Source organism: Pseudopodoces humilis, chromosome 6 (genome assembly GCF_049639895.1).
Source record: "Pseudopodoces humilis isolate 2021_Gansu_Grassland_sample_001 chromosome 6, ASM4963989v1, whole genome shotgun sequence".
Lineage (NCBI taxonomy): Eukaryota > Metazoa > Chordata > Aves > Passeriformes > Paridae > Pseudopodoces > Pseudopodoces humilis.
Window position 1 is genome coordinate 5,729,822 of NC_142205.1, and position 26,282 is coordinate 5,756,103.

Consider the following 26,282-nt stretch of genomic DNA (forward strand, 5'->3'; position numbering starts at 1 on the left):
GTTGTACCTGGACACTTGGCAGGGTGTGGGGAAACAGGGAAATCTTTCTCTTTGTGTGGATCGAAGACACCCCTCTACCCCGAGCCTTAGCCTTGCTTTTCCTTTGATGTGAAGTCCGTAGGGTTTCTTTCGTGTCCTGCTCCGCTGCGGTGGTCCAGGAGCGCCCGCGTACCTGCCCGGTGCCGTGGGTGGGGCAGGGACCCCTTCCGCAGCCAAAAGCTCCGCGCACAGCCCGGGGTCTCTCTCTGGGGAGTCCGGCGGCAGCGGGGAGCGTGGGGGGCTCCTCCTCCTCCCGCGGGGGGCGGCTGCGGGCCCTGCCCAGCGTGGGCGGCTGGGCCCGGCTGCGCGTTGGCTGCGGGCGGTGCCGCCAGTGAGGCTGCGCTGAGCTGCGGGGCCGGATGGCCGAGCCGCCCGCCCCGCGCACTCGGGCGGCGGCCGGCAGCGGGCGAGGACACCGGGCGAGCCCTCCCTGCCGGGAGAGCCAGCCCTGCGGCACACGGCAGCGCCATGGTCTCATGGATCATCTCCAGGCTAGTGGTGTGAGTAGCTGCCGCTCGGCACCTGCCGCGTGTGCCCGGGGTGCCCGCATGTCCGCGCGTGTGTGCGTGCGGCGGCCGCGCCGCCGGTCCCGCTCGCCCCTGCTGCGGATACTGGGCTAAATTTAGCAGGTTGTAGTCGGGCCCGGGGCGCTCGGCTGCCCGGCGGGTGAGGCAGGAGGCAGGTGGGTCAGATGGGATTTTCCAGCATAAGAAAATCACCCGGGGGGTGGCGGGCAAAGCGCTGCCGCGCTGTACAGCGCAAGGTGACAGGGGAGAAAGAGAGCGAGGGACATCGCCCGACGCTCGGCCATGGCCGGGCTCGGGTCCGGAGGGGGAACGGAGCATCAGCGGGTGGGAAAATGGACACGGATTTGGGCAGCGGCGCTTTGTTACCGGGCTCGGCGCGGCTGGGGTCTCGCGAGGGGGCGTGGGAGAGGCGGCCGCGGGGTCTCCCGGCCGCCGCCACCGCTTTCTTCTTCTGTTTTGTAAAAGAAATATCAAATATTCCTTCCCTCTTTGCAACTTGCCGCCCACCCTCTCAAAAGACGATCTCGCTCTCCCTTTAACCCGTCAGCCTGGGGAGAAGAAACATGTGGCTCTTTACACTTGTCCTACAGCTTTTCCGTGGCTGAAACTGCTCTAGGTGGGAATACATGTAAAAATTCCCTGAAAAATCTTCCCAGGCAACAGGGGAAAACGGAGCAAGCTCCAGGTATATGTTTATCTGCTCCACCTGAGAAGAGGTTTAGTGAGAAAAAAGAATTTTTGATGCCATTTGGAAAATTCGTGGAGGACGGGGATTACAGGCTTAAGGTGGGGCAGCAGGATGGCTGATCTCCCTTCTGGAAATGTGACTGGGGAGGGCTAATATATGGCATCAGGTGAGTAATTTGCCAGCTTTCTCTGTCATGTACATACAGATGCGTCTCCTGCAGATTCAGGAGGACATCTGTTGTGCTCTTAAGTTATTTTAGAGCGTCTGCAAGGGCCCGTCACTTTCTTTGTCTGAAAGAAATGTGCCATGATGTTGCACCATCAGCATGTTTCCAGAAAATAAATTTCACAGTCTCTTTTGCCATATGAGATGAAACATCAAAAGGAAAACTCACCTTCATCCTGGTTATATTTCTGTATCAATAAGACATTAAATGTCAGATATGAAGATTTTAGTGGGCTCTAGAGTTGAATTTAGACCCCAGAGGTCTGTCATTTGGATTCAGCTGCAGCTAGCCATTATTTGGCTTGCACTTCATTCTGGGAAAGAGTGTTAAATATTTAAAAGATTTAATGTGAACAGTATAACTGTGCAGATATCTCTGCTAGCAATGTGAGATGTAGCATGTATTGTCTAAGGCAGCTTTTCTTTCTTCTCTATTATACTAATTTCCACTTTGAAAAAACCCACATTATCGTGTAACCCAGCTAATCCTCAAGAACAAAGAATATCTACACAGAGATGGTAGTTTAACTTACTTGTCTCAGCACATGCACATCTACACAGATGATTTAATCTAAGACACACAGACTGGGTAAAAATGTGATGGGAGCAGGACCTGGAGCAGTTGACCAGTCAAGTAATTAGCTGAGCACACAGACCTTCCTGTTCTCTTCAGTGTTATCTGAATAACATGTCACAGCATGGACTCAGCTGTGCAGAGGGCAGTACCAGTTATTTGTTACACTGCATTTTCAGTAGCAAATAATGAATATGCAATGTAAATATTAATTATTTAGTAGTCATAGTAATAAGTAAGAATATTGCAAGGAAACCTAGGGCAAGCCTAGCTTGGTCACTACTTTCTTTCCACTGCTGAGTGTACATCCATTCTTTAAGAATATTTTGCACCAGGAAGTGCTGGTTTGTTACAATCCCAGGAAGAAACTCAGACACTTTAAGTATTGCTTAAAACACCATTTGCTAGAGGTAACATTGCAAAAAAAAAGAGGAGAGTATAAATAATCTTACATTCCATCAGATCCTGGAAACCCCGAGGTGTCTGACATGGAAGAGCTCTCCAGTCTGACACAGCACACTATGCAGATCTGTCTGTGGAAAGGTTCTCTTGCACTTTGATCTTTTCAGGTCTCAGAGCATTTTCTTTTTATTTCTAAAGATGTTTCCATTTATCACTTCTACTGCCAGATGAAAAGGATGTTCACAAGAGACCTTTTTGCCACACTTAGATGAAGATGGGCAGGTGGTTTAATGTCAGGTGATGAGCAAATTGCTTCTGCATCCAAGAGGTATGTGCATACCAGACAGGATACACCTGCAGCACAGTACAGGCCTGCACCCATTCAGAGTAACTGTGAGTTGGATCCCTGATTCCTTGTTCTACAGTGGTCTTCAGATTAGGATCATGGCAGAGATTTAATCTGTCTAATCCGGTTTCCCCATCTCATTATGAATCACTAGTTGATCCATCAGTGCAGATAGCTGTGCTTTAAGTACATGTTTAAGTAGAATGGCCACCTGGTTGGGGTTTTTTCCCCCTCTGCTTTTATCTATGTAGCTGCTTTTTCATTAAATCCTATTAACTGATAAGGATTATGAAGAAAGTGGTGTGGTGTGGTTTAGTCACACTGTGAGTGTTGATTTGTGCTCTTATGACTTCTGCTGATCCCCACAGGGGTTATGTCTGATATGACTCAGCTAACAGAAAGGGCTTTAAAACAAAAGCAAGCATTTGCTTTGTCTCTTTGGTGCTTTGCTGCTTCCACTGTCTCTGATTTGGTTGTTACTGGTTCTGTCCTGGCAGTTTCTATTTCTAAAACATTGCTGAAGGAGAACAACCTGTGAGCATTTCTCACCTTTTTCAGCAGGAAGGCAGCTTACTGAAAACCTTCTCTTACCTCATTTCACCTTTAGTGTTTGGGCTTTGTGTCCAGAGTGCTGGCTGGTTCTGTTCTGCCTGCAGAGCTGTGTGCTGGAAACCCTCAGAAGAGAAATGATACCTTCAGAGCAACATATCTGCCATAGCTATGTGTTAAAGATACTATGTTCAGGATCTGCCCTAGGTACTGTACAAATGCGAAACAAAAAGGTAATCGTGTCCCTGGATATCTTTTTCCTCTAAGAGCTCAATTATCATTTTCCTGTGGTACTACTCCCAGGTAGTTTTTTCATTCATCTCAGTGAGAACAAAATCAGGATATTTCTTTTCTCATGGCAGTGGATTACAGATGACTTTTCCACCAAGGGATGCCTGTGATCATTGGAACTGCAATTGTTGCATCTTGGAGTGGCTTGTTCCTATGTCTCTCACAATAACTGGAATGGGATAACAACATTATTTGTGGGTTAATTACAGCCTTTTTTTTTTATTCATCTCTGAGTACATCTCAAAGGACATCCTGGAGCACCTGTATCTCAGTTTCCTCATCTGTGAAGTGTAATGAACTGTTGTGAATTTATTTTCCCTGAGGCAGACCAGAAGGGACCATTGGTCTGTCTCACCAACTACAGGTTATTGCTATCCATTTCAAAGGAGATTCAATTTGCCTCAAATGGCAGAGGCCTCTCTAGGAGAAGGACTTGGGATCTGTCTTTGTCATTGCAGACCAGTTCAGCTACAGTGCACAGCACTGGCAATCCTGGATAACTGCTTTTGGCTCTTGTCTGCAGGCACTTTGAAGTTAAAAGTGGTGTATGTAAATGCTGCCTATTGTATATTGCTCCCCTATTGGTAGGGGAATCCTGTCCCTTCTCAGAAACATGAAACTTTGTTTGTGTGCTTGGGATCACACAGAACAGAAATAAAGGGTTTTGGCTCCCGTTCTGGAAGTTAGACACATCACACTGCCTGTTGAAAGATTTTAGATGTGGAACACGTGGCAGAGGAAGGAAATATCAATAGAAATGAGGCTGGGTTAGACAGGTTATCAGTAGATGATATGATGCTGTGTGATGACTTAGGCATTTGAATTCCTCCTGTGAAAAGCTTAGAAGTACATTGCAAATTAATATAAAATTGTTAAATATGCTCTTCATGGTGAGAATCCACAGCCTTAATTATGCTTTTTTTTGCCTCCATTTATTTTCTTTTAAATCAAAATATCATTAATGGCCTCTCTGATCTCTTATGTTTTGATGTGAAAGAGAATGGCATCCTTAGATATGTTCACTGGGAATTCCCATCCCTGTGTAGAAGCATCAGGGATTTGGAGATCTGTCAGAGGCTTCCTTTCTTCCGGCTATCCCTGGAAGCAGTTGAATTCTGAAAAAAGTCAAAGGGGGAACCAAAAAATTATTTAACCTGCTGAGTGAAATTTCCTTCCCTATCACAGTTTGTTAGCTTTCTCTTTCTTGGTTATTGTGATGATGCTGTTTTAGCAAGGCTGTGAGATTGGCCACCCCCAACCTCATCTGGTGTTAATCTCAGTGCTACTGAGTCAGACATTGATTTTATCTTTATATCTGTAAAGAATTTCCATTTTAGAGAAACTTAGCAGATCCTTCCTCCTCCTGCTTTTCATGTGTATGGGAAGCCTAAAGAAATTTGTGAATGAAACAAAACCTGAAAAGTCTTATAGATATTATCTGAAGGTAGAAAATGATAACTTGTGCCTTTACGAGAGGCAGATCCACTCAAGCAGGCAAGGACTGCTCTCATAAAAGCAGAGTGCAGCTTTAAGCTGTTGGTTATTGATACATCAGCATTAGCATTTCAGTTGATGTATACCACCTGATATATATCATGGATTGGTTATTGATACATCTGCCTTTGCATTTTAGTTGACATGCATCATGTATGTGAAGGTTCTTCATAGCCTGCTTTATTTACTTGGTTTTATTTTCATGGCAGGTGACATGAAGGATTCAGGTATTTGTTGCTCTCTACAGTCCTCACACCAGCAGTGTAAAATTATCTGAAAATACAGCAAAGAACCCAAAATGCTGCTTGAGCTCCCAGCCAAGGCTGTGGGATGAGTTTGCAGTAGACTCTTCTGTGCTCTGGAGCTGGGAAGTAGGAAGAACAGACCACCTGCCATACTTGCAAAGTTTACTGATACACTTTACCTTTATAAAAAGTGGTGTAATCTGTCCAAAACAGAGGCTGCAGCCTTGCACTGCTGCTGTCCTTTGTGTGAAGAGCACATGGTCTCTGTGCCCAGCTCAGTTTGTGTGCATCCCTGCTGCAGCCTTTGGCTCAGCTGAGGGGGCAGAACCTGTTGGTGACAGTAAGTGACAGAGGAGCACCCAGCGCAGGTGCGACATTTGCCGTGCCCTTGATGTGAAATGTGAGCGTGTGATCACGCTGCAGGGGACAGCACTGCCTGCTGCTCTGGCAGCCATGACCCAGATTCTCCTGCCCAAGCACAGATGTGCTGGAAATGCTCCTGGCCCCAATGGGGAAGGTTTTCTGGTATGCACATCACAGATCTTACTGGTTCTGGTGTGGTAAGGAAGGATGTTTTACCAGCCTGGCAGCTATGGAATACAACCAAGGGGCTTGGCCTTTGCAGCTGCCTTTGTACAGCATTTTTCCTTTGTGGGATCTTTTCCATTCACTGTATTAAAGCACTTTGAAGCATTAATTTAGTGTTGTGTCATTAGAGGGATTTTTACTGCCATTGTATGGGTAAGGGCACCAAGACACATGGAGATCAAGTGATGTGTCCAGTATTTCAGAGTAACAGGTAACATATCTCCTCCAGGCACCTTGCTCAACAAATTAATAAAAGGGAACCTGATAAGGGGAATTGGGAAGTGTGTTTGGCTTTTGTATGGATTTTTGGTGGTGTGAGAGAGATAGAGCAAAACTACAAACTTAAATAGATTCTACTGAAGCAGTCAAACAACCAAAGGCTGAAGTATTTTGAATCATGACCTATTCCCTTTCAGATCCTCAGTGCTGTCCTTAGTGTCACAGTCAGCAGAAAGCAGGAGCCAGACTGCTTAATACAGTCTACTAAGTCAGGCATTACATGCCTAAAATTGGTTTCCTAGTCACAGGAGGGAGATTTAGATCCAAGGTACTGGAGCTGTAGTCTACAGATGGCTGGCAGTCCACAAAACATCAGTCAGTGTTTCAGCTCAAACCAGAAACCCTGATACGGGCAGTTATATGCTAACTGATTTATATAGAAGATACCATTTTTTAATTTTTTGTAGTTACAAGTTTTGTAATTATATCTACTGAATTACAGTTTTGTAAAATATTAACATTTCAACATTTTGCCAATTCCATGTGATTTATTATTTGTCATCTATCCTTAAGCAACAGCAGGATATAAAATGAGTTGTGCATTTCTTCCAAGGCCTGGATGGTCCACTGATTAGGAAAGGTTGAGAAGCACTCTTACATGCTCTTACTGCAGTTAACAGAGCAAGACTGGCATCTCTAAGGATCTTCCATCAGGGGTTGTGTGTTGCATGGAGAGCTGTTGGTTCAAGGGGAAATACTTGGTATAAATTGGATGAAGGAGGACACCATACAATCACATCTACTTCTTGGGCAGTTGCTTCTGAATACTGAGTACTGCATTTGTCTTTCTGCTTCTGTGTCTCAGCAGACAGAGCTGATACCTTGGGAACTTTCAGGCCAATCAGGCAAAAGGTGGATAAAGATCTGAGTGCTGCAGAAGTATTGGCCAGATTGGATTGCTGCAGAATCTTCATATGACAGAATTTCTTCTATGTCTTCACTAGGCAGCAAGGATCTGAGTCTAGATTTCCTTTTGTTAGCTTGTCCACTTGGCTGGATTGGGGCCACTCAGATTTCAGGTGGGTCTTGTGAGGTGAAATGGCCTAATGAAGGGATGCATCCAGGTAATCAGGCTCTTTGCAAGTAAAACACTCATATGGCAAAATCTTCCTCACCTGTATGGTTGACGTTAATCACATGCTGCTTTTTGCAGGGAAGGTCTCACATACTTTTGTTATCACTTGTATGCTACTTAGATTGCAAGCTCTTTTGGGCAGCAAGTTCATGTAGTATTTTTTATCTTACAACACTTAGACAGTGGGGATTAGTCTCTATCTGGTTCTTCTAAGTTCTATAGTATTTGAAACAAATAAGGTATGAATACATGCAATTCTCCATTCTAGGTGAATCATTCTTGAGACTGATCCTGCGCTCCTCAGTAATTTCTCTGTGACACTTGCTGGTACAATGTTCATGCTCTGATTTGGCATTTCACATGCATGTAGTAAGACAGAATTTAAACCGATAAGTAAAGTAAAAAGTAAAACAGCTGGTGAACAGGGTGGTGAGAAAGAGCTAGAAGAAGTGACAAAATGAAGACTATGTTTTATCTTTTCATGACTTGTATACTTTTGAAGAGAATGACTGACGTAACAGGACACACCTGTTCATTCCACAGGTAGGACTTGGGAACACACTCCAGACCTGGAGCACCATGCCAGAGCTAGAAACATGAGTGGTGCTTTCCCAAGATTTGTACACAGAACCACTCCATCTTTTGCTATGAGCCTCAGAACAGGCGTAACTCCTTAGCAGAGTACCCTTCAAACAAAGGTGTTTCTTGCAGACACATTTTGCAAGAGAAGGGGAGAGCAAGGGGTTTTAATTTACTCTGGGTGGTAAAGCAGTGATCTGCAGGCTGGTAAAAGTGGTCGCAGAGTCAGAAGCAGGGCAAAGATGGCATCAAAGAGAAGCTGTACAGTAAGTAGAAATGAAGAGCAAGGATTATGTTTCAGAAGCGACACACATTTGTACGGAGGCAGAGGACTGGGTGTCAAGTTGGAGATTTACTCTTGGCAGTGACAGGGGGACAGCTGGTGTCGTGCTTAGGAAAGGCTTGTTTCTTCAAATGCTGCTTGCTGCATCCCTTACTGCTCATGCACTAATTGCTAATAAATAAATAAATATCCACTTTCAAAGAAGGAATCAATAAATTGGTCAGTAAAGCTGCATTCTCTCTTTCCCCTTTCTTTCTCTTGGAGCCAACAGAAATATTTTGCTTTCCAAAAATATCAAATTTTACAAGAGAACAAAACTAATATTGCAGAACCGATTTGTGAGGGGCTACAAAGAATGCCTCTCATGTCTGGAATGCTGTGCCTTTTTGGACAGATCCCAGGGATGCCAGGACCATGTGTGTACCTGCCTGTGAAGTTTCCAGGCAGTCTAATACTATCAGCATTAGTGAACAGTTGCAGCTCCTGTAGAAGAAACACTTCTGTTCTGTTGAGTTCATACTGCCACTTCCTTTCATTCAGCTCATTTATTCTATTTCTTGTTTCTAGCCTATAAATAAATGTTTACACAGGAAAGCCAAAAACTGACAGACATTTCTTGCCTCATGTTTTGAGGGAGGCTTATAACCAATAACCAGCCTCCTACAAGGAAAGTGCTTATGCTGCAGATTTTATATGAGAATACCAAGAACCTGGATTCACTGCAGTGCTGTAAATTCCCTGTGGGAAGAGGGAAAATTGTTTATTCTTTCTTGATTTGGTAACTGTAAAATAGTCCTAGTGATAATGTCTGTCCATGTAAACTACCAGTACTGTTTTTCACATGGTAGAGCCTGATGTGGGTATGAGGTTCCCCCCACTGGAGCAGAATTGGAGGGGTGAGGTAAATATGAATTCTGAGATGAAATTTCCAAGCCAATGGGCAGAAGTCATGGGGTGCTCTGGGATGCTTTACATAGAAAAATTCCTTCTGTGGCAGGGCTCTCCTGGCTGTCAGTCCCTGAGGAGCCCTTATGGAGAAGTAAAACCAGGAATCTTGTGTGGCATTTCAGGAAGAACACCCTTGCAGGGAGGACAGATGGGAATCACCTGGTGATGGTAAAGAGCAGAGCAATCACAGGAAGATGACCTTCTCCATTCACCACAATGTTTCATGGTCACCTTTGTCTTGGTGTCTTCAGCACAAATGCTGTGACACTTGCTGTGGGCATGTGAGGAGAGCTGCTCTCTCCAGCTGTAAGTCACATCAAACACCCCTCATGATGAGGTGGTCGTTCTAGTTTGGGCAGTTCCCACAGGACTGCTCTGGGATGTGCTCTGCCTTAGCCCCTTTTGAGGGTGAGCAGATTGGAGCTCTTGAGCTTCATTCTGCTCATGGAAAGGTTCTGCTTGTCCTGCTGCCTCTTCTGCTGTGGACTTTGGGGGACATGATCTGTGCATAACTAAAATTAGGCCTATGAGCCACTCAGATTATGTGATCCACAAGAAACTATGCCTGGTGTTAGATCAGGTTCAATAACATCTGGCTTCTAAATCCACCTGCAGAATTCATGGTGACATGTGAAAGAGAGAGATGGATGCTGGACCTGCCCTGAGGCTAAAAGGCTTTGAGTTTAGTCATGTATTTAATGGAAAAGATTGAATGGTTTGACTTGAGAATGACTGCAAGACAGGTGGTTATATGAAAATGAATTGATGATCAGTGTTTAGATTCCACTGAGCATATTCCTCTGCAAAAAAAATCCACTATCCTAGCTGGTATCTTTTGCTGGAAATCACAGCAGAAAGGCCAGGGGCATGATGGACAGAAGCACTGAATGAGACTTTCCCCCTTCCAAACAATTTGTCTAGGTCTGAATTAAAACACATTGTCAGGGCAGCCTGGAGGCTGTTTGCATTTTCCCTGGCTTAATTGTACCTGTTTTGTAGCTGAACAAAAGACTCTGCTTTCCAGGTTTATTGTTTTCATTCTGCTTATAAGGATTTCAGTCAAAATAGAAAGATGTTGCTGTTTAGAAAGAACATTAATAATTAAATTGAGATACTCTGGGGAATATACCCCATAAGGCTAGATTTGTTGAATTTAACTAGATCATAATAGTTTCCATGGTAACACACTCTGCTGTCCTATATACAGAAAGGGTCTTTCTCATAGGATCAAATGCAGAGAGGAAGCTGTTTTAAAATATACCTTAAAAACACAAACACTGAACTAAGAGTAAATGGTTTCCTGCATAGATGTTGTAGGAATTTTCTCATGCTTGTTATACTGTGCTCACCTCCTTTCTTAGCTGTCAGAGTGCAATCAGTCAAACCAGTCCCCTGCTGATTCTAATGATTTATGGAGAACCTGAAGTCTAATGATTCTTTCTCAGGATATAATCTATCTCATAGATACATCCACATCTGGATATTTATAAAGCTGTAACTGTCATGAGCCTGCAACAGAGAATTCTGTGGCCCTTCTGAACAGGTCTGCAAAAATCCTTGTGTTCTACTGCCTATCCTGGTGTCTGCTTGTGATCTCCCATCTCACTGTGCTGAGTAAAGCTGGTTTCATCAGTATTTGGTCAGCATTGAGAACCATGTGTATGGTGTGTTCTGTGACAACTGATTACAGCTGGCTCTAAAATGGAAATTCATGGTGATGGCTTAGCACCCAAACACTTAGAGATAATTGAGGAACCACACATTCACTTAAAAGATTTGGAGGTACTTCAATCCATAAGGAACTGCACAAACTCTTTTCCTCTAATCTGTCAAATAGGTGTACCATTTTATGTGTTTAAACAGCCTTGCAGCCATGCGATCAGTTACAAAACCTGTGTTGAAATGAAATGTGATCATCCAAACAAAAAAGATGGAATTCAATAGAAAGCTTCTGAATGTAACTTTCTAAGAAAGAAGTCTCAGTACATGAGGGGAGAAAAAAAGAGTTCATATCTGGAATAATTACAGCTTCTTTATTTTGCCCTTATAAATAGGCTAAGGGGTGCATTGCCAAATTTTAGGAAGAACTGCCACAAAAAATCCCAGTCCTGGCTTGTGGTAAACCTGAGGAATTAAGGCTGGATTTTCTGGAGACAAACTAAATAAATAGCTGAAAAATGCTGTTTCAATGCAACTGTTGATAATTTCCTCATTCCTAGGGCAATATCAGAGCTTCAAGTTGTGTCAACTGGTGCTACTTTTCTGAGGTCAGTGAGTGGTGTAAATCTGCCCAGGTGGAGGACCTAAGTTTGTGTTTGTAGCTCAGAATGGTGAGGTCTTGTAGAGGGTGCCAGCTGCATCCTAGAAAATTGAATATTATGGGACAGAGGTTGGCCAGTTCAATGGAGGACTTGTGTTCTTTATGAGCTTCGAGTTAAACTGCCCTTTGAGTGGTGATAGACCAAGGATAGAGGGCTCCTAAAGGCATGATCCTTTCATTTTAGTATTGGGAATTTCATCACTGAATAGGAATATGGCTTTACGTGCCCTTCAGCAACCAAAGTCAATCAAATGGGCCATCCCAAAGCCAGTAATCAAGACACCTTTGACCTCACCTCTCAAGCTCTGATGAGCCTCACTATCGGACTTTTGTCTAAGAAGTGGTAATATCCACTGAAAGCTGAGGGTGAAGAGCATGGCCACCTTCTCTTTAGATTCAGTCTAAAGAATCCAAATGCCTTTTTGCACCCTAGCACATATATTTTTCAAGCTACTCTAATCACATCAGGCAGGTAGAAACTGTAATTTCTCATGCTTTGTGCTTGTGCCCTTGTGTGAAGCTCTGTTACAGAGGGTGCTGGCTAACTATGGCTGCTGCTCATCCCTGATCCTGACTGCCTTAAACCAGTGCTGCTTTGCTGACTTTCCAGAACCTGGAATCCTAGCAGCTCACTGACAGCCATTTTCAGGACCTGAGGGGATGTGACACATGTGATTGATGATACACACCCTCTGCCTGTTTCTACAAGTTGTTCCTAGATCACTGCAGAATCAGCAGAGCTGCACGAGAGACTGCAGGCAGCCACTGTAAGATTCTTGCCTGCTGTCCGTGAAGCAGGACATGCATTTTAAATTTATAAATACTATGCCTGATTTTGCATGGTACTGGAAAGTGAACCAGTCTGCTTTCCATGTACTTTGTGGCAATTCATATTCAATCTTGTGTAAACCCATTCTGTAAAATCATACCCCCCACCTCCAAGGACTTACTTATAGATGAGATATTTTTCATCTCTTTGATAAAGTGTGTCCTGAGCTTTTTGCATTCAGATGTGTTATACAGCCACTGGAATAGCTCAGCATTCTTTTTCAATTATTATTCTGCTGAGGTCTGCAGATACTTGGCTGTAACAAATCATGTCCCTATTCAAACACTATTATAATTTATGTATATTCTTGAAACCAAGAAACCTCACTCTGGGCAGTCAGGCCATAAATGGCTGAAGTCTGTGTAAATTCAATTCTCCAGACACATTTTATACAGATACATGTGTTTGAAACAGTTTAACCATTTCATTTCAAAATAGCAAGGCTTTATTTAGAGTGGCACTTGCAACATTGTCATCCTTCTGTGTGAATCCCCTTGCCTGGGAAAGAGAACAAACGCTGGACTGTGGCATTTAAACCAGCAATATTAATGAATAAGAAATGGTGGAAAGGCATACATAAGATATCAGGCAGTGTGGGCGTTCTCACAAAAAGTACAAGCTGCCTTCTCAAGCAGCTGCTTATTTAGAAATCTCTGAAATGGTCCTTGAAGAATTGGCTGTCTTCCCCTTTGCTTTCCTCTCAAGTTATTTCTGTGAAATCTCCATCTGGCTCCTAAGCCAATCCTAAGTTTATATTTTATTTTATATTTTGAGTAGCTGCCAGCTGAAAGGTATATGTGTGGGAGGGAAGGTGAGAATGGAAAAGAGGTGAAATCGCTAAGCCAAAAGAAAGAAGAGAGGCAAAGCCTTTTCCGTTCAGAATTGTGCAATGCACTGGCTCCTTACCCAAGCCAAGACAAAGTGGCATTCCTCACGGTGTAGGGATGGAGCTGTGCCTGTGTCACAGGCTTTGATCTGAACACACTTGTGTTTGGGGAAATGCAGAATAGAAGAGAGCAGCATGACTTATCCTTTTTACTCTCTAGGGCTCTCAGCTAAAGCTTGAAATTCAGAGAAATTCAGAAATGAGAAGTCTGTGAGAGATCAAAATTGAATGCAAATGGGAACATGACATCTTCTGTCAGAAGGAGGATTGAGTATCTGGATATCAATACTGCTGTCTTGAGGCATTAAAAAACCTGATGTCTTTTGTGGAACTGGATTTTAAATCCCAACATCTATAATATGTGTGTATATTGCATGGATCTGTGGGCATCAGGTATTTTGATTTGTACTCTGAACCTGCAAGGCTGTGTGCATGCTCTTTTCTGAGAAACTATTGTCTGATACTTTATTTTGAATGGAAATGTTCCTGTAATTACTTCCACGAGATCACCTGATGAGAATAAATGAGCAAATGTGGGAATTGCTAAGATGTGCTCACAGTGAGATTGTCTCACTGTGTGATGATGGGGGTGGCACAGAAGCACTGCCTGGAAGCTGTGACTTCTCTTTCTAGATCTCACACTGCCTGGACTGTGACCAAGCTGCTGATTTCCAGTGGTGAAAACAATTTATTTTCCAGCATGGTCAGTGGAATGTGTAGATATCTGTCACCTCAGCCTTCTCTGAAAGTTTTTATCCTAGGTATCTCTTTGTCCAAAATCTCAGATTGCCAGATGTCATTGTAAAGCTCTCAATATGAGCTGCTGTGCCATGAAATGCTTCAGTAGATACCTGTCCTCACTAGTGAGTCTTGCCTGCAATTTAGGTAATAGGTGGTTGTTAAACAAATGTAATGTAGGTAAATAGTAGTCATGCTGTAAAAATCAGTGGAAGTAAAAAGAAACCCCTTTCTCTCTCTTACCTTTAACTAAAGACACAAACTTCACTTTCTAGCTATAATATTACAGGTATTAAAATCTAGTCTTTGGTGTAACAGGAAAGTGTTTAACCTCTTAAGCTTCAGGGAGAAGCTGTGGTAAGATTGGAAAATACCAGAAATTTAAAAAGAAATTGAATATTGGTCAAACAATACAAAAACCTGGAGGTACTTAAAAAGATAAAATTATTTGGGAGGAATAGGGAAGGAATTGTCTTTTTGTAGCAGAAGTATAGTCAGTTGTGAGATGAATCACGGTGTAGGAAAGTTAGATGGAGAGAGATTTCCAAGTTCAGAAGAGAAGACTTGCATTGTAAAAATCATCCCAGAGTGGCTAAGGAAATGTGTCTAAGTTTCAGTATTTCTGTCTTGATGCATATACACTTGTACATATATACTCTTTGCTGAGCAAAACCAAATATATTTTAGAATGCTCTGTACAAATTGCATGAGATGTATCTGTCCCATGCACCTGCAAAGTGAATTGCAAGTCAGAAATATTTAAGTTCAGCTGCAGTTCTGAGCAATATGCTAGTGCAAGTAAGGGGGATGGGCATGAATTTTGGAGGCTGGGAACTGAATTTCCACCCGGGGTATTTTAGCCCACCCACACTGTGTGCTGGTATGCTCTGAGCCAGAAACAGTGACAATATCCTGACCAACCCAAGCACGTTAAAGGCACAACAGATGCAGCTTTTGTGTGTTAGTATTGCGTGATGGATGTCCAACCAGGGGAATGCATCAGCTGGGCTGATGTGGAACCAAAATGTGCAAAGGGGATCTGAGAACTCAGCTATTTCCCAAAGGCTTGGAGAGAACTAATTGAAAATGGTGAAGACTTACAAAGGTGCTTGTATTTCTGTGCATAGGGTACTGCTGTGTCCTCAGGTACAGTCCTGAAAAGCCTTTTAGAATTATTAGATCAGAAAAATTAAAGATTCCTGGGCCCTGGAGTATGAATTTGTCCAGCTACTAACATAGGTCAATCCTTCAACAGTGCTGAATATAACTTTTCTTAGGATCAGTTTCATGTAATCTTTCTTCATTTAACCTGAAAATACAGATCTCCAGCTTCTAAAGGATGAATTTAGGGGCTCTGGAGGAGATTGTCATTTAAGAAAGCCCTTGGAATCAATTTTAGTTTGATCAAGGCTTTGCAGCCCCTGATCCTTTTAAAAATTATCATAGCATGACTATTAGCTATGTATGGGTAATTTACTTTCCCTGTGAAGTTCCAAGCTCCAGCAGAAGAAAGGATGTGTCATTTTATCTGTAGATATGTACCTTGGGCCATGGTGTTTGGCATAGGGGTAAATAAGCTGATAATGACCTCTCTACTCAAGGCTCTGTGTAAGAATAGATCATGCAACAACATTACCATAAAACCATTATAAGTAAACTGCACAGTTAATGACACAAAGCCTTGTCTGTGAGTATGTGGCTGTGGAGATAAGGGAAATCTAACTGTTCCTCTAGCTCACCGAAAATGGCTAAGCAAGAGAATTAAAGCACTGTTTGTAAATATTCATTTCATCTCCCTACCCCTTTTTTTTAAGCTCTGCTGACAGCACCCATTCTATGTTAAGTCCCAGAGTTAAGACAGTGTGGTGCTGTTTTTCACATGCTTCCCTTAATAATCAAGTAGGTATTCCCCAGCTTAGCTCCTTGGGGACAGGACCAATTGCAAGGGAAAGGGTGTGGTGGGGTTGGGGAAGGTTCTCCAAGCAGCAAGGCAGAATCTCTTCATCATTCAGAGAATGGATGTGCTGTACCTGTGATCATAGGAATGATGTAGTGCTGTTCTCTTCCAGATCTCTTCCAGATCTCGACACAGGGTTGGGTTAGTTAAGAGGAGTAAAGCAGGTTAAAGAAAATTATTGTTCCCCTCTATTTTGCAACTGTGAGGAGATGTCACAGTTGCTGGCAAGAGTAGAGTATCCCATTTGAGTTTCCCTGGTAAAAGGAGAGCCTTGGCAGCATTTAGTCCAGTGGAAGAGGGTTGGAGTTCATGGTGCACCAGGACAGATGAGTGGGATGTTTGTTCAGCCTTAATAAGAAATGGTGAAGGGGAGATGCCATTGATGTCTTTAAAAATGTGGAGGATCATTACAGAGAAGGCTTTTTGAGGAGGCACAGCAAAAGAGGGAGAGACAATGGAAACAAGTTGCAGCAAAGGAAATTCTGATTATATATAAAGAAAAGAATTCTTCAAAGCAGGGGTAAGCAAACATAAACAGACAGGAGTCCAGAGATGAAGATACTGAAAATTTGACTGGACAGGCCCTGGGGCTTATGATTTATCTCTGGCAGGGGATTGGAGCTGCTCCTTTTTTCCTAGGTTAGTCTGGTTCCTCCAGGGTTGAATCTAAATTCAACCAGATTCAACCCTGGAGTAAGTGCTCTTGCTCTGCAGTGAGCATTACCATCAGAAGCTCAGAAGCCAAAGTGCTAGGTGCTGGCTGTCCCATGTGTTCTTAAGGAGAACTTCAGAGGTTCAATAGGTATTTTACATCATGGCTCTTGTGGGTGAAAATGTGAAACAAGAGGTGCCACTGTACTGTCATTTTGGTGTGCTTTTCATTCTGTGTGTGAGCCCAAGTCCACTGTCTGCCCGTGCATCCCGTAATGAGTCTCATACCCCTGCAGGTACTAACAGCCCCCAGACTGTGAAGTGCTCTGGTGTCACCCCTGTGGGGCTGATGCTGCCCTGGGACAGCCCTGAGAGGTGCCAGGCCAGGCTGTTGTTTAGGCTCTCCCAGCTGCTGTTTTGTACCACTTATCCTAACACCATGGTTTAGGATTAGCCACTAAATGGTCATTTTTCTTCTAATTTATTTTAATTAGTGGCAAAGAGTTGTCCTGGTAGTTGAGGCTGAATTCAGCAGATCTGATTGATTATTCATTAGTGGTCCATGGCTTCAGAACAGAGGCGTGTTTCCTTCTGCTTTCGTCTCCCTTATGTCTGGGTTAGACTGGAGGCTGCTCTGTATCAGTTCAGCTCCAGCTGGAGATCTCTGCCTTCACATTTATCTCAGTTGCACCATGCATTTCATTACAATGCTCTTATTAGCTGTACAAAATGGAGGGATTAAAAAGGATGAATGAAATGAGAAAAGACCCCAAAGGAAAGAACTCTATTAAATTCACAAAAGAAACCCTTGTCAAATACCTGTGAGAAAAGACTAGAAGTCTCTTTTTCAAGCTGTATGACAGTTTCTTATTTTCCTTTGTTTTAAAATAAAAATTATGCAGGTCCTAGTAAGAAAGCAGATGCCCAGCCATTCCCTCAAGTGTTTATAGTACCCTGAAGAAATGCCAGTCGGTGTATGTGGGCCAGAAAGAGAAACTTGGTCTGCATGGCCTGTGAACTCCCGGCAATTTTGCAGCTGTTATATTTAGCATGTGGCATTCTGATACCCATGCTAACCAAAGCTTGGAGCTGGACTGAATATTCTGAAATTACCTGTAGAATCATCTTGCCTTAGCTTTCCTATACTCTCTTGCTTTAAAACTGAAGTTGAAAACTGGGCACTGTTCAGGTCATGATATGATTTTTCCTTCTCACTTTCTTATAATTTAAAATAGACATAAGCCACTAATGAAATAATCAGAAATCAGTAGTAATGCCATCAACTTTGATATTCATGTCAATAATATAGTGCACTTTGCAATCTTTGTTTGAGATGTGTTATCAAAATGAGAAGAAATGTTTTAGAGATGTGTATGGGTTTTTTGTTTGTTTGTTTACTTAACTAGGAGGTAGATATTGGCTCTGGAACATGGAGGTTACAACTGAGCTGGGTGCCACTTTTTTTCAGTGAGTCTGGTCCCTCAAAATGTTTGGTCTTCTGGTTTTTCTGGTTCATGTTCTGGATTCCTCAGAGATGTAAGAAAGTCAGCTCCTGATGGAAGGAGTTACACTGTTTACTGTTAATTTACCAGCATCCACCATATCCACCGTACTAGCGGAAGGTGGCCCTGCTCACAGCATGGGGGTTGGAACAGTAGTAAGATTTCATCTCCAAGCTGGCTGTGACTATGCCTGACACCTCTTTCTGTACCAAACTGCTCTCCTTGGCTAGTGGAGAGACCTACCCTGGGTTTCTGTCCTCTGAGAGCTTCTGGAGAGCTCCAAGACCCAGAGGTACTCACAGCAAGCTTGGGACTGCTTGATTTGTTACAGTGGATTGAGTAATTGGTATGCATGGAAAAATGCATGGAAAGTCAATGTTTGTCATTGCTTTAGCTGAATATTTGGGCCAAAGAGATCTTCTGGTTTAATTTTGAAATTACATTGAGCTGAAATATTCCTTGCATTTAGTTAAGCACTTCTAGTAATGTTCTGTCCCTGGGAAGCTGAAGTAACAGTACTCTAAGGAGGTTCTGTTGCAATTGATTTGGATGTGTTATACTTTCATTTAATTTTTTATTCCTGTTTTCTGTCCCATGAGTACACCACAAGAAGTCTAAAGCTGTTTTTCAGTGAGGGGTGGAAGAACAGGAACTACTGTGTTTCTCACCACTTCCTCAGACAGTGGTTTGACACTTATGGTTTGATGGTGGAAGTCTTCCATAACTTGAACTGAGTTATCATATCAGAGAATGTAGTAGGATTATGTTCTCAATTAGGAGAGTGTCTGTGTGTGGTTACACTTCCTAAAAGGTGATTCATACAGTATCAGTCAAAATAATTCCAAAATAATACTTGCAACATGATGTGGTTTTCTATGAAAATAATGCGGAGTTTCTCTGTTGATACGCAATCCACCTTTCTTTAGTCTAGAAATTAGTTTGGTTAGGTTATAAGTTTTTCTGTTCCTTTTCATATCATGAGCCTACCATAAATCTGTAGGCTAACTCACAATGCAGATTTTGGACCATCTGTCATCTCTGGAATATAATATCAGTGCTTCTAAAAAAAGCCTTTTCCCATATAAACATCTCCTGCTCCAGAGTCAGGAAAAGCAGCCCTTCCCATCTAAAATATACCATTTAGTTTTCAAATTGCCATTTATTTGGCTTGGAAAAAACCAAAGCCCTCAAAGCCGAACTATACAGTCAGTACTGGATAGGGAAAGCATCAGAGCTCACAGATCCTGAGCCCTGCATTTTTGGAGCAGTGAAGATCTGACCCGGTCACAGAACAGGAATGTTTTCTTCTCTAAAAGGCACATATTTTACTGCCCTCAGTATCACACTTTGATTAATTACCTCTTCTTCCCCAAAAGAGTGATGAAGCTGTGGGCTGTGCCAGCGCTGGGAGTAAGCTCAGTGCTGTGGGCTGTTTTCTCCTGCGGGGCTGCAGAGCTGGAGCACGGAGAGGGAGGAGCAGCAAATGCCTCTGTCGAGGCCCACAAAACACAGTCTCTCACAGGCAGCTGCTCAGAGCCTCGTGGGCTGTGCTAGGCACTGTGCTCTTGCTGACTGCAGCTTCTCACAGGTCCCACACCAGCCCCACAAACTCTCCCACTCAGACCCTCTTTCAAACATTGTCTGGGTGACAACAAATTCCTCTCTCTCATCAGCGCTCTGGGCCTGGCAGCTCCGCTGAAGGCAGCATGAAGTAGAACAGACCAGATTAGTAAGCCTCTACCTGCAAGGAATTTGTTTCCTAAAATAGCTGCAGAGCTGTGGGGTATTTTTATAGCAGCTACACAGGCATTCTCTGTTCTGAAGGACTGGAAAGAGAACTTTAAAGTGTTGGCTGGAGTGTAAATTGATGGAATTCTGCCTGAGTTTGAAGAGAGTCTGGAACAGTAACCCTGGGAAGGGTTAAGTACCTGCCTAATCTTGAATGGACTTTAAATATGATACTCAAGGATACCCATGTATACATAACCCTGTGAAGACCCTTCACTGCTGGTAGTTTTTCCAGGAATGTCAGGCTTTAGTAGGCATCACGTGCATTATCATAACAATCACAATATTTAACAAGGTTCCTCCATCAGTAAGAGTTATTTAAGCATTTCTATCTTCTTCCTGTAACAGGAAATGTGGAAAAGGGAACAGTGGGGACAAGTTTATCTTATTTAGACCAGTAAATGTAGGATTTACTGTAGGATTTCAATGTGAACAAGTCTAATAGTTCACAGAATCATTGAGGTTGAAAGAGACCTTCATGATCATCCAGTCCAACTGCCAACCCAACGCAACCACTGTCACCCCTAAACCACCTCCCCAAGTGCCACATCCAGACACCTCTTGAACACTTCCAGAGATGGTGACTCACCACCTCGTTGGGCAACTTATTCCAATGCCTAAGCACTCTCCAAGTGAATATTTTTTTTTCTAATATCTAATCTGAACCTCCACCAGTGCCACTTAAGGCCATTTTCTCTCATCCTTTCACTGTAGACACAGCAGAAGAGACCAACCCCACCTCACTACAACCTCCTGTCAGTTCTCAAGAGCAGTGAGGTCTCTTTGTCTCTTCTTTCTCCAGACTAAATAACCTGAGTTCCCTGAGATGCTCCTGGTAGGACATGTCCTCTAAGCCCCTCACCAGCTTTTTTTCACTTCTCCGGACATGCTCCAGCACCTCAACATCATTTTAGAACCAATGGGCTCAAAACTGAACATAGTTCTTGAGATGTGTCCTCACCAATGCCGAGCACAGGGGCACAATCACTTACTTGGAACTGCTGGCCACACTATTGCTGATACAGGCCAGAATTCCTTTTGCCCTCTTGGCCACCTGGACACACTGCTGGCTCATTCCCGGCTTGTTGTCAACCAGCACCCCTCGGTCTCTTTCTGCTGAGCAGCCTCTCAAACCACCCTGCCCCCAAATGCATGGGGCTGTTGTGACCCAAGTGTAGTTGTGTGACAGCTCCAGGCTGGCCAAGGCCAGTTTCTCCACTCATCCCCTCTGCTATGTTTCTTCACCTGTTTGTGCCTGGCCATCTGCCAGCTCCTGTGTGAGGAGTGGCCTGGCTGAGGAAAACAAAAAAGGGTCATGTCAACTGGAGAGGAGTATGTGCTGCTTTGGGAACATGAAGACTGCTTAAATTAGAAGCATCAAGGACAGTCCTTGACTTGCTGTTTCTGCTGGAAGGCCAGTCTGGCGTCCCTGTGCCCTGCAGTTACGCCAGGAGCAGCGATTGGGTTTCAGCAGCCATTACGTTACATTAACCAAGATGAAGTTTCATTTTGCTTCTGTAGTAACCTGTCTGAGAAGTCAGAGGTGGATCTGGATGGAAAGCAGAGCATCTTTGTGTTAGACACAGAGCTTTCCCGGGTCTGCCTTCTGCCTCCTTGGTGTGGGTGTGTACGTGCTTTGGGAGTGCGGATGTGAGGACATGGTCTTAGCAGGTCAGAAGAGCTAAGCAGGTCACCAAGGAGCTGCAGAGGTGCAGAGGAATGTTTCCCAAACAGAGGGGTGTCCTGGGTGGCTGTGCAAGTGGAGCTTTACCTACAACAGCAGTGCATGACTGGCTGAGTGACATGGGCACTCCTGCACGTTTGTCCTTGGGCACTGAACCAAGCTCATAAAGATGTTTGATTCAAGTTGCAAGTGGAGTTTGAAGTGAGCCTAATCTGTCTCAGGGGCATCAGGACCCAGTGCTTTCCTCGAGAGATATGTTTGTCGTGAGTATTCTCAGAGTGTATCAGGATGTCAGTCTGGCATGGTCAGGTATCCACATCTCTTGGGGCCCAGGGTGGGGATGGTGTCAGCTGTTGCCCTGAGGGGTGAGCTGGTGAGTTCCTGACTTCCCTGGAGCCACCATTCTGCTGCACAGTGACTGCAAAGAATTTGCAGGAGCCACCTCCTAGGGAATATAGCCCAGAACCTCCTCTGCAGCTGGTGCTTCCTCCACCCCAGCCCCTTCTTGAATATCAATCATTTGGCCTGTCCAGGGACTCAAATTAACTCTTTCCCTGACCTTGTGCACTGCTAATTTTCACGTCCCCGACTGCTGGATTTCAACTGGGAACCTTCAGTGCGAAGGCAGTGCCGTTTATTTTTAATCTGTGGCACTGTGTGAACATTAATTAGGACTGATAATAAGGAACACAAACCTATTGGCACCCTTCTTGGTGGTATCATTGAGGAATGCTGGCATGGTGACAGCTCAGCTCTCTGTGTAAGAAGCACGCATTAGCCAGTGAACATGTTAAGAAAATAGGAAATGTCTCAATGATTCCTAAATGTGTCCATCCCTGTGAGCAGAAGTTGCCATCTTGGCTGCTGTGTGCCGATGAAATGGGAACATTAGTTATTTATGGGCAAAATAAGGGCTGTTCTATTTGTGTTGTGGTAGTACAATGTTCTAAGTGTTTGGACAGCCCAAACACTGCTGGTGGCATGGTAACTAGAGGAGCAAAACTTGGATGGCTTGGGATGTAGACAGCCCATGCTGGTATATTTGTAACAGCAGGTTACCACCCAGAAAATACCCCTGTGGTTAAAAATGCTCAAGGGAGTGGATGTGCAGGCATTTCTGGAGGTAACCTGAATCCTGGCAAGAACTCCTGAGAATCACTGAGAGCCTTTCCATTTATTTCAGTGGCTACTTTATGGAGCGTAAGAGTTCATTTTGTGGGTAAATGACTTTTCCATGAGGAAAGCAGCATCATCTAATCAGAACTCGAGATGTCCTGTGAGACCCTCCCAGTTCATGGTGGCAGCTCTGAGGCTGTTACCCAGATTCTAGCCTAGAATTCTATCAGGAATACTGTCACATCTGGGATAGCCTGTGCTCTGTGACAGTCAGACCACTGCTCCAGCAGATCCAGATAAGGCACAGAAGGATATAATAGCCAGGTCTGACTGTGGCTGTCCGGGTAAGTGGAGACAGAAGGAACTTTGGTGATGATGCAGCTGCTCCCCTGGAATATGACAGGGTTTGCTAAAGGGGAGCCAACAGTTCAATTGCTTTACTATTCTCCTGACAATCAGGAAACCTCACAATATGGGAAGCTTCATCCTTTCCTGTGTAATTTAATGGTAAACTTGAATAATGAAACCCAAACCCCAAGTCCTACATAATGTAATTATATTAATAAATGCAGTTCATCCATTCCACATAATATCTCCTGGTGATAGAGGAGATTTCTCCCCTCCTTTTGCCTTTGTTTTATTTATTGAGTTGAGCATCCCCTCACACTGCATCAGGAGGAGTAAATAACCTCAGTTATTTGTCTTTGTTGCAAAAAAAAAACAATTACAGCCTTTACAGTCCCTCTTATGGATTGTCCCCAGTGCACTTCCACTTTCCCTGTCTTTCTCTTTCCCCTCCTGCCTTTGTGTCTCTATTTTGACAAAGAATGACCAGAAGCACATGCAATGATCCAGACTGGGGATTGCTGCTGCTGAGGTGCCTAATAGGATTATAGGATTTTCAGCATTAATCCTTATCCTATTCTTTAGGCAGACTGACCTTTTACTTAGATTTTTGCCTCTTCTTGCACAATTATTTGACTCTTCAGTGATTTCTTTAAGCTGCTGTTTTGTCCTTTTTCAAGGTGATTGTAATTGGTGTAGACCTCCAGCACAGAACAGTGTAAGAACTGTCAGGCTGTTGTGGTTATTTGTTTAGTGCTTCAAGTGAGCTTTTCCCAACTCACTGATGGAGGTCACCACTTCCTTGCCTCTCTCTATACCCTGAGTGTGTGTGCTTGCTTTAGCCCAGACTACAGAACTATTCTGTAGCTTTAAATGTAGCAACTACTCTACGTCAAGCTGTGGGAGGTTTGATGATGAGGATATCTGCTTCTGAAGGTAAAAGGGCCAAGGCTTTCCTGAGTACACAGCCCATTCAAAGAAACTTTGAAAGATGGAAATGGATGGGGAGTGAGTTGACTGGTTTCCTAAGGAAATGGGACTTAAGTTGTCTGTTTTTTCCACTGTTGCAAAACTTTTGGATCTGCAAAGTGATTGTGGCCAAAATAGATGGGTCAGAGAGGTCTCAAATAAAAATTTCCTACATTATTCCTAATAATTAGCTGCTGCATAGGAGATTATTTTATAGCACTGTCTGCCAGGAGGTAAAAGCTGCAGTGCTGAGTCCATAGGTAGGTCATTAATTTGTCTGGCCAGCACCAGACAGACAGACAGACAATGCCTGTAACACAGAAGGAGTCACTGCACATCTGAGTCCCAGGTAGCTGGCAGCAGTGGGAGGGAGCTGAGGGGCAGTCCTGTGATTTTTGGGCTGTGGGAAGAAAGTTGAAGATGCTGTGATCTGGTTCAGAGAACATCAGAAGTTTTGCAGAAGAGGAAGAATAGAGAGATGAGGAGGACTGGGGAAATTATATGGTTGGAGTTGGGCTGGACTTGGGCTGCTGTCTCTCAAACTAGGAGGTGTCAGGAGGACTGCCAGGGAACAGCTTGTTTTGGAGGCAAGGGACTGATGTGCAATGGGGGAGCAAGGAGCACAGGAGCTCCAGGGTGTGGGAGAATACATGCAAGGAACAGCAGAGGAAGAGGGTGGTGGCACAGTCATTAAAGGAGAGAAGGGACTGAGGTAGGAGGTGATAAAAGAGCAAACCAACAGTGGTTAGGAACATAATTTTTCAGGCATGGAAAGCAAAGATAAGTTACTTCAGCTTGTTAGGCTGGGATTGGGGGTGACTGGGAAAGCGGGGAGAGGTTTAAACACTGGTGCATCTTGATGGGGTAGAGACCACACAAAGGAGGTGGAAAGGAGACTTGGACAAGGAAAGACTTTATGGCTTTCAAGGGACAGAGGAGGGACAAAGGATCAGCCTCAGGTTTGTGTATAGCGTGCAGAAGGAGTGATTTGGCAACAGTGTGAGCATGGAGATGGAGGAAGGCAGGAATCAACAATAACTTTGATTACACAGGAAGCTTGGATGAGGGGGAAGTGAGAATTATTGTCTTCAGCAGGGTACAGGAATTGAGGGAAGAGACGGAGGATTGATGTGTGTGTTTGGATTAAATAAATTGTGCTAAATTCTGATCCAAAGTCAAGTGAAGACAGTAACTTCAAGAGACTTTTTGGAATATTGCTATATGCAAATATTGTCTTAAAAACCCTGACTGCGCTTTACAGAAATGCCCAAACATCTTTTGTCTTCCATTTGAAGAGTGTGTCCAGAGCTCAAGTGACTCCAAGCCACTTAGTAAGCCACAGCAGTGACAAGACTGGCTTCCAACATTCCTTAAAGCAGTTTTCAGTCTGGTAAACCACAGCAGTAATAAATGCCCATATATGCACACAACACACTGCAAGGCAAATCAGTGAAACTCTCAATCTCCACTTTAGGGAGATCACATCACCTTATTAGCTGTTCCTTGCTCTGCACATGCAAAATTATTCCAATTTCCTTCCCTCACAGGATTTTTTTCCCAAGTATTTATTGTCTGCAACAAACTATTTTCTGGTATGCCTATAAACCATTTGCTTCTTCAGGATCCAGTGACTTTCTGTTACCAGCACAAACTGAGGAAATGAATATCAATCATTCAGTGATTATTTGCAGGAAATAAAAGTGTGAGATAGCAGCCAGCCTAGACCAAGAAGGAAGAACAGTGTTGCAGTGCTTTTTATAAGGAGAGCCAAAAATATTTTTCATGTGCTCAGCTGTTATTTTCTGAATATTGTAGCTTTCTTCCTTTTGTGAACTCTGCCTTCTTTGGATTAGGTCCTGTTACCACTGAACTCGGAGTATTTATTAGCCTCAGTGAGAACAGGATTAAGCCATCATATGTGTGTTCATCCTTGCCTTAACCCTTGTTGCTGTTTGGTGGAATACTGCAAAGGACAAAAACACTTTTGGTTTCCCAGAATCTTTCTGAGTGTTTGTGTCTGATCCTTGCAGATAGCACAAGCTCCTCTGAGTGAAATAGGTTTGGAGCTGACTGTTTCCAGCAAAGCTTTTTTGAAACCAGTGTGATGTCTCTGTAAAATGTTGAATCTCCTCACTCAGTAGCTGCTTTTCTGAAGTCTGCATTGTGCTTAAGGTTCTGCTAATCCATGCTACACTGAGCATGATGAATAGCAGGCAAATTGCCTTTGGTCACTGCTTTGGAAATCAAGATGTCTGCTGGCTCACCCCATTCTTTCATAAATACCTTCTTGAGCTCTGGGAAGTACGATGGTGCACTATATCCCAGAGTGTTAATTTTTAATGTCTTATGCACGTAATGGACTTGA

The 26,282-nt window shown here is 43.6% G+C and overlaps 1 protein-coding gene across 6 annotated transcripts in view; it reads left to right on the top strand.

Moving 5' to 3' along the window:
- Positions 1–382: 382 nt before the first annotated feature.
- The window catches only part of REEP1 (receptor accessory protein 1), a 67,085-nt gene continuing 41,185 nt past the window's right edge, over positions 383–26,282 (top strand). For 5 of the 6 annotated variants that reach the window (XR_001332214.2, XM_014262315.2, XM_088056482.1 and 2 more), the window contains exon 1: positions 383–539. Coding sequence is in view for 5 of the 6 variants with exons in the window: in XM_014262315.2 (XP_014117790.1) it covers positions 508–539 (32 nt within the window). In the remaining variant the exon portion in view is untranslated. Of the gene's footprint in view, positions 569–26,282 lie in introns of all 6 variants that reach the window. The other variant, XM_088056483.1, reaches the window with a different exon arrangement.